At 29.1% G+C, this 12,747-nt stretch overlaps 1 protein-coding gene across 1 annotated transcript; it reads right to left on the reverse strand.

Moving 5' to 3' along the window:
- Positions 1–4,304: 4,304 nt before the first annotated feature.
- On the reverse strand, positions 4,305–7,815 carry LOC126664815 (bHLH transcription factor RHL1). Its single transcript, XM_050357376.2, has 7 exons — positions 7,158–7,815; positions 6,987–7,082; positions 6,755–6,907; positions 6,560–6,625; positions 6,144–6,209; positions 5,969–6,037; positions 4,305–5,023 (listed from the first exon to the last, which is right to left on the reverse strand). The coding sequence occupies exons 1-7, from the start codon at positions 7,656–7,658 to the stop codon at positions 4,646–4,648; spliced, it is 1,329 nt and encodes a 442-aa protein (XP_050213333.1). The 5' UTR covers positions 7,659–7,815; the 3' UTR covers positions 4,305–4,645.
- Between the last annotated feature and the right edge of the window lie 4,932 nt (positions 7,816–12,747).

Here is a 12,747-nt window from a genome sequence, read left to right on the forward strand (position 1 = left end):
TTTTTAAAATTTTGAAATATTAGGAGTTTTTTCGCATTTTCCCTATCCTTTTACATGTATAGTATGTAACATCCTCATGAATTGAAGATGCACGAAAACCATAAAAATGTGGTCATTAGTTGTAAGGTGGTTGAAAATTGAAGTGACTAATTCAAACCCAGGGGATGAATTTACATCCTGCAGTTTGAATTTGAGTGAAGGGTCCTTAAACTTATAGATTGGGTCAATTAACTCACTTTCAGTTATTTTAATCAATTAAGGACCGTATTTTTTTTGTAGGTCAATTAAGGACGTTATTCTCTATTTTGAGGTCAATTAAGAAAAAAATTGAGTCATCCATGTCCCTGAATTTGTTCATATAGTATAATTTGTCCTTAATTGATCTGCAAATATAGATTATTGTTTTGAATTGATCATACTGACCGAAAGTGAGTTATTTGACCCTGAATCGCAAGCTCACATACCATATTGACCCTTTACTTAGTTTAAATTTTGGCATTCTTCAATTTCTTTAATTCTCCTATTTAGAAAGGGAAAAAAGATATTTGACACATGGTCTGTTCATTAGTTTATTGTTTGAACTTATGAGCTTCATTGAACATGAATCAGTAAAAACACATGATGAAGACAGAAGAATCAAGTTCAGAGTTGGTCTTTAATGCCGATCAGCAGTCACCAATTACATTAAAGAATGTAAGAAGACATTATTTAGTTCTGATAATATAGTTTAAGTGCTTCCAAACTGTCTGTCCCTCTACTCTCAAACTAACACATCTTGACTAAAAACTTTTTCTCAATTTAAATTCTACCTTTTTTTTTTTTTAAAAATCTGAAATCAGCCCGGTTTGGAGCCTATCCTATCTAACCTAAAAGGTCATTATGTCCCGGGGGTATATTAGTGTTTTAAAAACTAGACTTAACAGAAATTTAGATCGAGTTTTGACCGGTTTTGATTTCTATGACTGAAGTATGTATCGAGTAAATCGATCAAAAAAATCTATTTGTTAATCAACCGTTCGATCTGTTGAACTATAAACTGACGATCCATCTGGTTTGATCACCAGATCTGTTATAAAACAGTAGTGTATATGTATGGGCATAATATTTTTTTTCTAGCAACAGTTTACTAGTTACAATATATTAGGGTTGATTAATGGTGTTATGAATTGACAATAAGTAGTGGGCAACAAGTATGTTGATACAACCATGTGCTTGGTATTGTATGTCAATGCGTTATAATTGTATTTTGATACTTTGAAGATCTGATAAAAATTTGTTTTCAATGTTCATCTGTTTTAGTTTTAGTTCATTGTGTGTCAGCTTAGGACTTGCATCTCCTTTTATCTTGCTAAATTATTATTTGTTTTCTTCTTGTATTTAGGGGTGGGTGAGCATTCGGTTTGTTCGGTTAAAATCAAACTGAAGTCTCCCAAACCAAAAACCCTCCAGCTCAAAACCAAAACCCACTGAAGTTATTCTTTAACTGAAATCAACATAAAAACAATATTCAAGACAGAACCGAACCAAAAATCATTATTTTTGTGAAATATCAGTAAGTTAGGAAAAACCGACAAAAATATAAAGAAAAATTAAAGAATCCAGTTATTTAGTTGGTTATGTTAGTTTCAGTTTTCTAGTTAAAACCGCCAAATAACATAAAAAAAATGAACCGATCTTAGTTTTAATCGAACCGACCAAAAGTCACCGGTTTGGTCAGTTAAAACACTTGGTCCATAATTCTGCTATACTGTTTTTGTCATCTCAAATAATATCAAGTGTAATTCTTTTTATGTTTTTTTTTTTGTTTCTCGTATTATAATCTATTTATGATTCTTAGGATCACAGGGATTTAAAAAAATAGACACTCATGCTCTATTTATTCTTGAGATTTATTTTCTCTGTGAATTATTTTCTAATTATTTTTATTCAAATAGAATAAAATAATTTCTTTTATTTGATTGCGGTATTGAAAAATATTATAAATAAATTTGTTTAGAAAAAAAAGTATAAATGAAGTAAGAAAAAGCCTCGCGTTTTTATAATTTTTTTATGTTTAAATTTAAAAATTAATTGATATTTAATTTAAGGCTTAATCATAAAAAAAAAACCCACCTTTTAGCCCCTTTTCAAATGCACCCTGACGTTGCAATTTTGTCAGTTGCACCCTAATTCACACCTTTGGTTTTCAATTCCACCCTCAAGTACTAAATTGATCTCTTTTTCATTTGAAAAAAAGATAAAATAAGTCATCCATTTTTAACTTTTTATGTTCAAACGAGTATTTTATAAAGGTTTTTATGAAATTTTTTCCGAGTGAAAAAAAGTCCAATTTGATTTTGAGGGTGGAATTGAAATCCAAAGGTGCGAATTAGGGTGCAACTGATAAAATTGTAACGTCATGGTGCAATTGAAAAGGGTATAAAAGGAAAGGGTTTTTTTTGGTGATTAAATCTTAATTTAATAATTGAATACTAGTAGTAGTTTATAATAAAAGAAAAGACCAAAGGCTGACTTGAGTATGTCATGCAATAGGTCTCTTAGTCGCTGCCCACTTCTTTAAGTCACATCTTAATTGGATTATTATGACTGAATTATATTTTTATCTGGTCATTAACGTTTCTTTACCTAACTTTAAACATCAAACTTGAGCATTATTATTGTACTAAAATTAAGATAATTGCTTGAAACGTCATTTAACACTTTAAAATTGTAACTTAATCAAAACGGAACTCTAAATATATTAGTAAGACCACTATTTTAACTATAACTTTTTCATTATATGGATATACTATGATTTTTTTAAAATGTCTATTAATAACATATAGTATAAGCAATTATGTAACAACTAGTCAAAGTAGTGTTTAAGATGATGAGGATTAGACTACCCACTTTTTTTCATCAGCTGAATTGGTCATTAATCTCAATTTTTAAGGGTAGTGAACTAGTGATGAGTGAGAGGCACTTTGCACAAATTAGACTAAAGCTTTCATTAGATTTTCATGAAAATTGTGAAAAAATGGGAAAGAGGAGGTGAACGATTGATCGATTTCATTCCGTTATTCAAACCACCAAAATTGTTGATTATCTAGAGAACAATTCAAACCAAATTCACATAAAAAAATTAGGCAAAAATGTTCTATAAATCCAAAACTATGATCCATTTGCAAAGTATATCACGGTTTTAAATCGTACCAAGTTTGATTCAATATTTATCTAACATATGTCAACTATACTCATAACTATTTTAAAATATAATTTAAATCTTCAAATGATAATATAGATCATCCTAAGACGGTGACATTTTGATACTTCATAAGAGTTTAGATTTGGCAGGTATCAAATAAATGATAGATCAAACCGACATGATTTTGAAATCGTGGTATATTTGACAAACATACAATAGTTGTGAGCATATAAATACATTTTGTCAGAATTTATCAAACACTTGAACCGATTAATTAATAAATTGAAATATTAATGCTAAATTATATAATTTCGACTTTTGCCCTTTTATTAAAAATAATTTCTACATTTCATCAAAAAACAAAGAATAATTTCTACTAGAAATTCTCTCAAATTGCATCTTGTTAAATTCATTGAAAAGAGTGTTAATGCCAATTATTTAACTCATCCAGAAGAAATTCTTAAATAGACCGAGTCTATCACGTTATCCGTAGACTAAGCCACTCATAATACAACACCTCATCAAAATGATGGCAATATCGTAATAACTGTGCAATAAATGCATTTAAATCTTAATGGTGATATTACGATATTGCCATCATTTTAATGAGGTGTTGTATTATGAATGGTTTAGTCTACGGTTGACGTATTAGACTCGGTCTACCTCAGAATTCTCCTCATACGGCTAACATAATAGTACTCATATTACGAACCACATATAAAAACAGACAATTTTAACCAAATTATTCATCTATTTTAATAGAAAACAAAAAGAAAACCCCAAAACCGTCAGACTTGTAATCTAATCCACTTGTTTCATCTTATTTTATTAATTATAATAATAGTCTGATTAAATTAATATTTAAACACAAAGCAATTAACTTTCGACAAGCAAAACAAAATTCATCAAACTAAAAAAGCATAAATGTTAATTTTATACACAGAAAGGGAAATCTACCAACCTTTTTCAGAAAAAACACCCAATTCGATCCATAATAATTTAACAATTATTAAAGTTAATTTTTTATATAAATGATTCTCTTTAAGAGCTAACATCATGACAGATAATATTAAAAATTTATTAATATTACTATAATAAATTGCAGCATAAAAAGAGAACCTAACAACCGATAAAATTACTATATTAAAAAAAGAACAATAAAAATAACAATATTTATCGGATTTTTGGGTGATATTGTTTCTTTCTTCGTCTTGGTGGTGGGTAGTGTTAGCTTAACAGCTTTCAACTCAAAGTCTACGGAAATACGGCGTCGTACCGAGCATTATTTCTTTCGAAATTTATACTATTAAAAAGAGAAACGAAAATAGACCCCTTATTTTCGTAGACTTTGAAAAGGCCGTTGAATCCTACACGTCACACTCTTTGTTCATTATTTACTAAAATGCAATTGAAATTTATAGTATTAAAAAGAAAAGGGACGAGTCAGCATATTCCGTTATCTCACGGCTTGGAAATAGAGGCGGCATCTTTAACAGAAGGGTCAACACCACCACCGCCGCCGTTACCCATAGTAGCTGACTGGACGGTCAAAACAGAGACACTGGGTGAGGAAGGTCCTTCAGCGTTGGATTGATTGAGCAATCTGCTAGTGTTGTTGTTCCTGGTGTGACACGTGGCAGTAGAAATAGCAGTAGCAAGCGATATAGGCATAAGGCAGAGTCCTTTTCCTTGTAAATACTGCATAGCTGAACCCATGTCTTCTTCCATTAGTTTAGCCACTTGGTGTTCCGTCACCGTTAAGCTGTCGTTAGAAGACGGCGTTTGGTTGTTACGGGGATGGGACCCAGTGGCGGCGGCTTGAACGCAGTCGCCACCTCCCTGTAAAACGACAAAGATGAAGAGACAAAATTAATAAACGACATCCTTTTGGTATGTTCAGATAAAAGTTGTTTGGTGCAGAGAAGGGAGGAATCTGGAAAAGTGAGCACGCGTGCTGCTTTTTGTTTGTCGTTTAATGTTTTATATTTATTTATTTTTGTGATTGAGATTAGGGTTTTGTTTTCAAATGATGGATTAGGGATGAGGTTGGGATTTTTGGAATTGTGATGATGCTTACGTTTTTCACATGTATCAATTTGTCATTCACTCTACTTTCTTCTTATGGAATGTTTCACATTTTTTAATCAAACTAAATTCATTTTAAATACTACAACTTTCTTTCTTTTCTTATATAAATTAAAAGCTATTTACGCTTAAATTCACAAATTATATACAGTTTTACAATCTAAGTAAGTTCATAAAAATTAATAAATACACACACCAATTACCTTCTCTTTTTTCTTTTTCTTTTCCAAGATAGAGAAGATAGTAGAACAAGGAGAAGGGACATATTGATATATGGATTTTTTTTATGAATAATTGATATATGGATTAATAATTTTTCTAAATGATGTGGAAGGATCATTTCAAAACACCCAACTTTTACGTGCGGATGATATGATCAACTCCAACTTTCACATCATCAATTTTCAATAAATTCTCATCGAATTGTTAAAAAGCATTATCTGGTATATAATTTTATCAACTTTTATAAAAAGTAATCAAATTATAAAAATATATATAGCTTATAAATTTATAGTACTACAATAATACAATAATACAAAAATAATAAAATTAATTGACTACATAGTTTTTAACTGTCGCATATAGTTTAGCTTAGATATAGTGATTAGTAAATTAACCTATATCGTATTGAAGATTATAACAATGAATTAAATTAGTTTTTATGGAACTCAAAAATTAGTAACTAGAAATGAGTAGTACCTCAGAAGAGATATCAGCAACTAGAGGAGCCACGGCACCTGCACCGCCTAATCTGCTCATGCTTAGAACCTGTAGTTTCCAAATTAATCATTTTTACGTAAATAATTATTAGTATAAAAATATGAATTGCTCCATAATTTTTATTATTATTTAATTTCTTAAATTAAGTAAGAACCTTGACTTGAAGCTGGAGGAATTTGACATAGTCGATGATCTCATCTAGCATTGAGGCCTTGTCTGTCTGTCATATTCCACCAATGTAAAATTATCATTAATTAGAGAAATTATCTGTTAATCACGTAAATTTATCATAAATTAATGTAATTATCTGTTAACTATTTATCAAAATATCCCGATATATAAGCCAGTTATTACGGACCATTATAAAAGTACCGTTTTTCTTTCTTCCAAGTCCTACAGCTCAGTCGCCTAATGGCCCTAATCTAAATTATATCCTCTCCCTCATGGACACCTGTCCACTCTCTTTGTTACACTAGACTAATAATATTTTGACACGTGCTCCTCTACTTAAATGTGTACCAGTTTTAGTTTATAGAGGATCACTGCTAAAATAAAATAATTAGGGTTTACCTTGTTGGCATTGGGAACTAGTTCCTGCAGAGCTTTCATTCTCTCTGCAATTCTTTCTCTTCGTAACTGTCCATCCAAAGAAAAATAAAATTAAATGATGGAATCAAAGTGGAACCCACAAAGTCATACTTTTTGTTTGGTTGCCAAGAAAGTGTAAAGAGAAAAAAAAGTAGAAGGAAAAGAAAAAAAGTATACTCTCTCAGCTATGCTATGTGGGTCAGTGGCTTGACCTCTTCTAGCCCTAACCCTCTGTTTGGGTTGAGCTGGTGCACCACCGGTTGACCCACTAGCTTGAGGGTGGTTCATACCAGTGGCTCCTCCTGCTGAACTAGTGCCAAAATTCTGTGCCTGGAGCATAAAATCATGAATTAGTTATTACCTGACGCTGAATCTTTTTTTAGTGACCAAATGAATGCAAAATAGAAACCTGAGGATGATGAAAATGCTGGTGAGATTGATTAGACGATTGCCCGTTTCCATGCATAGATCCAGCATTAAACCCACTAAACACTCCATCTCCACCCTAAACAACAAATTCAATATTATAATAAGAAAAATTACAACAAAAACTTGTTTGTTCATGAAGAAAATTAGTTACCTGACTGGGAGACTTGAAGGAGGACCCATCCACGATGTCGTTTTGACCCAGCCCGCCACCTCTAGAGGCGGCCATCATCAGTTGCTGCTGAAGCATCAGCTTAGCAGCAGCTGCAGGAGAAGGTCCTCCGCCGCTGATCTGGTGCTGTCTAAGCTTGGACGCCAAAATTACAGAGTCGTCAAAGTTATGAAAACCCCCATTAGTAGCGTCCGCCATAGAATTAGGAGGCGGGGTTTCGTCGGATAAGCCTCTAGGTTTGGGCGGCAAGGTGGTGGTAGGGTTAATTAGGTCCCATGGAGACTTAAGGTCGGGCCAAGAGCAAGAAGGAATAGTAGAGAGGATTTGTTCAAGAAAATCATCATTTGAAGAAGAAGAAGAAGGATGAAAATGAGGGGTTTGGATCTGTTGATTTTGCAGGTCTTGATAATGAAAAGGGATTTGAGAGGTTGATGTCGTTGATGAAGGCGATGATTGGTTTAGTAAAGAGTTTATTCCTTGCATTTCTATTGACTTTTTGTAACTGAGGAACAAGAAGAAGAAGAAGCTGAGGAGTTTGATTATATATAAATTTTCATTCTTCAATTTTATTTTAAGTAGAAATGGCAAAAGAAGAAGAAGAAGAAGAATTTGAATTGTTTTGTATAATTAAACAACTTCTTCAGCTAAATTTGTTTGTTTCCTTTGGGTTCCTTTTGTAGCTTTGTGTATTGGCGTAGCAGGGTTATTAAAGTCTTTTTCCTTTCTTTTTGCAGTTTTCTTCTTTCATTCTAGTCAAAAACATAAGGCGCGTCCTCCCCACTTTCTGTGTGACCTCTCTTGTTGTGACCTTCAGCTACTATTTTGTTTTCTTTCCTCTGATTTTAAAAAATTTCAAGAAAAATAAATCGTAGTAATTTGCTTATAAGATTAAGTTTTTATTATTTTCGACATTTTCTTTTAATTATTGGAAAGAAAAACTTTTATAGAAGGAATTCAATCCACAAATTTAAATAATTTTACTCAGTTATAACTTATAATTTAGTAAACAAGCTAATAATTGAATTTAAAAAATTAAAAAATAATTTTATCTATGAATTAAAAGACAATTCAGCATATTTTATTTATATAAAATATTTATCATTTATTATTAAATGAACTCTATAGACTTAAATAATTTTTTTGATAAAACCGCGACTTTTTAAAATAGAAAAAGTTGGATATTAGATTCAATTAAATAATAAATTTTACAATGATTTAATTTAATGCAAAAAAAATTATATATATATATATCCTTTTCTTTTCTTTTCTTTTCTTTTGGTCAAAAATTACTCTAATTGTTAGCGGGTGTTAGCGAAAGTTAATGTTAGACATTTTTTAAATAGACACACTGTCCGTGAGTGTTGAGGGTCGAACTCTCAACCTCATACACATGTCATTAAAACTTGGCCAACTGGCCAAACCTTCAAGTGTTATATATATATATCTCTTTCAACACAATTCTTTTACATATAAATTAAAAAAATTATTTTTTATTCTATTTCTACTAATTGTGGTTTTATAAATTATATTTATAGATTTGTCATTTTCTGAGTTTGAAATTAAAAAAATAAAATTCTCTATAATTCCTAATTGTGGTTTTGTAAATTATATTTATAGATTTGTCATTTTCTGAGTTTGAAATTAAAAAAATAAAATTCTCTATAATTCCTAATTGTGGTTTTGTAAATTATATTTATAGATTTGTCATTTTCTGAGTTTGAAATTAAAAAAATAAAATTCTCTATAATTCCTCATGGAAAACTTTGATAAATATTTTATATAAATAGGTACAACAACAGCAACAAAATATTAAGTGCAGTCCACGCAGGAGCTTACGGAGCGGAAGGGTACCAATTTTCAAAATGAAGTCCAAAGTCTAGCGTGGTCGGCCAATTCAAGTAAGTTTCACTTTCAAAGCTTTTTAAGCGAATGATGTAACGAGAAATGCTATATAATTCATATTTTTAAAATGATTTAAATAGCAATTTGCTTTTTTAACTTATAAACAATAAATAATTAAAAATTTAATTAATTTAGTAGATAAATCAATCATAAAAATAATAATTATAGTTAATTAATCTCAATTTTGTAATTTATTTCCTCAATTTATAAATTAATAGTTTCCTAAGTTGACAATTTATCCTCTCAACTTGTAAACTAATTTGTCATAATTACCATAACTACTAATTTTATAACTGATTTATTCATAAAAAAAATGCTAATTGCTCGTTACTTATAAATTGAAGAGGCAAATTGCTATTCAAATCTTTTTAAATTCACATAATGTGATAATAAAAAGGTGCATGTATTAAAAGGTAACTTATCAATGAGCTATAGACAGATCATGGGATAAATGTTAAACAATAAATTGTTAGGTCGTGCACTCAATCTCCCAAAAAACGCTTTTTCCTCCTCAATTATCAAAAAAATTAAAAGGTGATTTTTAAATTATACACTTTTAAGAGTGAATTGGACGAACGAAATACCGCCACGTAAGGAGAATAATAGAAGATGAATTAAAAAAATGAATTACTATAAAACATATTTCTAATATAATACCCAAATTATGCAAATCTCACAATTTACAATAATTTTTTTAAAATTCATCAAATTTTCTAAATTAAAAAAATATTTATTAAAAAAATAAAAAATCAAATGAAAAATAATTAAATTTATGATTACAGTCTTGTTCTTATAATTGAAACTTTGATTCTTAGACCATTTTTTACATTATATTTTGTTCTATTATTAACATAAAAATAATAAAATATTAAATATAACACATATTTAAAATTTTAACTTTGATATAAAATACTATATTGAATGATACATTTTTAATTTTATAACTTCTTGCAATTATTGATGATAATTTTATAATTATTTTAGATGATGACACTAAATTTAATATACGATATAATATTATAATAAAAATATTAATTTTATTCTAAATACTAAATCTTAATATTGTCATAGATTTAGCATTGCAATAGAAATATTCTTAAAATTAAGTCTTATAACCAATCAACAAATAAAAATTAAAAAAAATATAAATAAAATAATATTTTAAATTTGTTTTTGATAAATTAGCAAATATTAAAAAAATGTGTTAAACATATTAAATATATTGATAAAATTAGATAGATATTGTAATGATTTTTTTCCAAATGTAAATCAATTTATCATAAATTAGGTTAAATGAAAATATATTTTGTTTATTATTGATTAGATTTTTTTTTCTATTTATATAATTTATATGATTTTTTTTTTGTCAAAGATAGCCTACTCTAATTGTTAACGGGGGTTAGCGGGAGTTAATGTTAGACATTTTTTAAATAGACACACTATCCGTGAGTGTTGAGGGTCGAACCTTCAACCTCATACACATATCATTAGAACTTGGCCAGCTGGGTCAAGCCTTCAAGTGTTATAACCTATATAAATTTAACCAAACAAAAAAAACTATATGAATTATGGATTTACTACACCAAACACAATAATTGTAGATTTCAGTTATGTATATATTTGTGTGCGTTTGATCATTTACATAATAATTAAGAGTTTTTGATTTAAAATAAAATTACAAGTTCAAACTATTCTCATAACTTAGATAAAATTATGGATTCAAATTATGTTCATATATACAATCGTTTAAAATTCAAAATTATAATTTTGTCTTGTAAAAAACCTACCTAACTCGATTGAAGATTAATCTGAATGTGTAAGTTTTACACGCGTCATTCAGAGTCGAGATCCATCCAAAACACGGCAATATACACTATAATTTGAAAAGCTATTTTTTTGATATATCCTAATTTTAATTTAGGATGTGATAATATTCATTAATTTTATCATAATTTTAAATATTTAAATTTATTTCGCCTATTAATTTTTATTGACTTGTAATTGCATATGTGGAATATTTGTCTTATAGTATAAACTTTTAGTCATACATACAGCAATCAAACTCATTAATTTGATTCGATTGATTATCCAATGAAAAACTGTTTAGTTTATAGTAGTTTATTACATCAGCCCATAGCCTGCCCCACTATACACTTGCATTTATAAATATATTTAATGTAACAACTAAGTAAATGCAAAGGAAAACTTAGCACAAACATTAAATAACCATATAAAAAAAATCTCATTAAATATAATCAAATGATCCAAAATCTCGAAGAAAATGAAAGAAAAATAAGGTATGACATATGCATGGTTAGAGAATATCTTTACAAGTAAAAAAACGCTTTTATTTTTTGAAATCATAGCATTTAAAAAAAAAATAGACTATCTAAAAATTGATTTAATTGTGTAAATTTTAAATTCGAGTATCCACACAATCACACTCATCTATTTAGCTAAAATTTATCACTTTTGTAATAAATATAAGCGATTTGCAATCGTATAACTCAGGATCCATTAGACCTCTATTGTTTAATTAAAATAATTTGTTACTTGTTCCATTATATGTGCTTGAAATTGTGTTTGCTGAAACTAAGACAGAAGAAGCACAAAGAGATCTAAAGTGTTTACAAACTATGTACATTGTATCATAATCTTATGATCAATTCACAATTTAGAGAATCTCTAAAATTAATTTTATAATTTCAGCAAATTCTTTCTCCCTCATTAAAAAATTACTTAAATTAATTAATTCAGCTCTGCCAACTAGATGAGAGGTAGAAAGATTTGATGATATGTTGATATCCTACAAGAACTTTCCCAAGAAAATTCTAATTTAACTTCAATATTAAATTTTTTTATAAGATATCTGAGCTGTTAATTTCATTTAGTTGGTACAGTTAATGAATTGATGATAAAATATAAGTACATTTGTTTTATCTTTAATGATTTAAGGAGGATTTCATAATATTTTTAATGTGACTCATAAAGTTTAATAGTAGTATTTTTAAGGTCTTCTAATTAGTTTCACTGCATCACTATCGCTACAGTGACTTTCGTTTCAGTTTTATTCATTTATGTCATTTCCTTATTTATTATAATGAATATTTCACTAATACAAAAATAAAAGTACAACTTTTTTTTTGGTAAGCCCATCCGGTTTTCATAACTCCTCCCTGACTAATCCGGAGCCGACCCGTATCACGCACCTGGCATGGTGGGTGAGTCTGCCAGTGGGAATTTTCTGCATTCACAAGACTCGAAACCGAGACCTTATTTAAGCGATATCAAACAGCTTACCACTTGGACCAACCCCCATTGGTAATAGAAGTACAACTTGACCAGTAATTATGCAGAAAAACAATTCAAAAAGGAGAACGAAAATGAAAATTTTATACAAATAATGAAAGTTTATATCTATATTTTTGAAAGACATTGATAATTTTTGAATGTGCAACTTGACGATCTATCTGCTATACTAATCAAATGATATTTCAAACATAAATAGATGAGTTGGTCTTTAAATGAGTTCAATTAAAAGAGTATCACAAATAAAAATATATAATTAATAATTCATATCTCCACTTAACTTAGGAGTTGCATGGGAGTGTGGCTGGCGAGCTTTTCAGCTACCATAGGAGAAGGATCGGTTTTGGAGGCTGAGTATAGA

This window comes from Mercurialis annua, linkage group LG1-X, assembly GCF_937616625.2.
Source record: "Mercurialis annua linkage group LG1-X, ddMerAnnu1.2, whole genome shotgun sequence".
Classification (NCBI taxonomy): domain Eukaryota; kingdom Viridiplantae; phylum Streptophyta; class Magnoliopsida; order Malpighiales; family Euphorbiaceae; genus Mercurialis; species Mercurialis annua.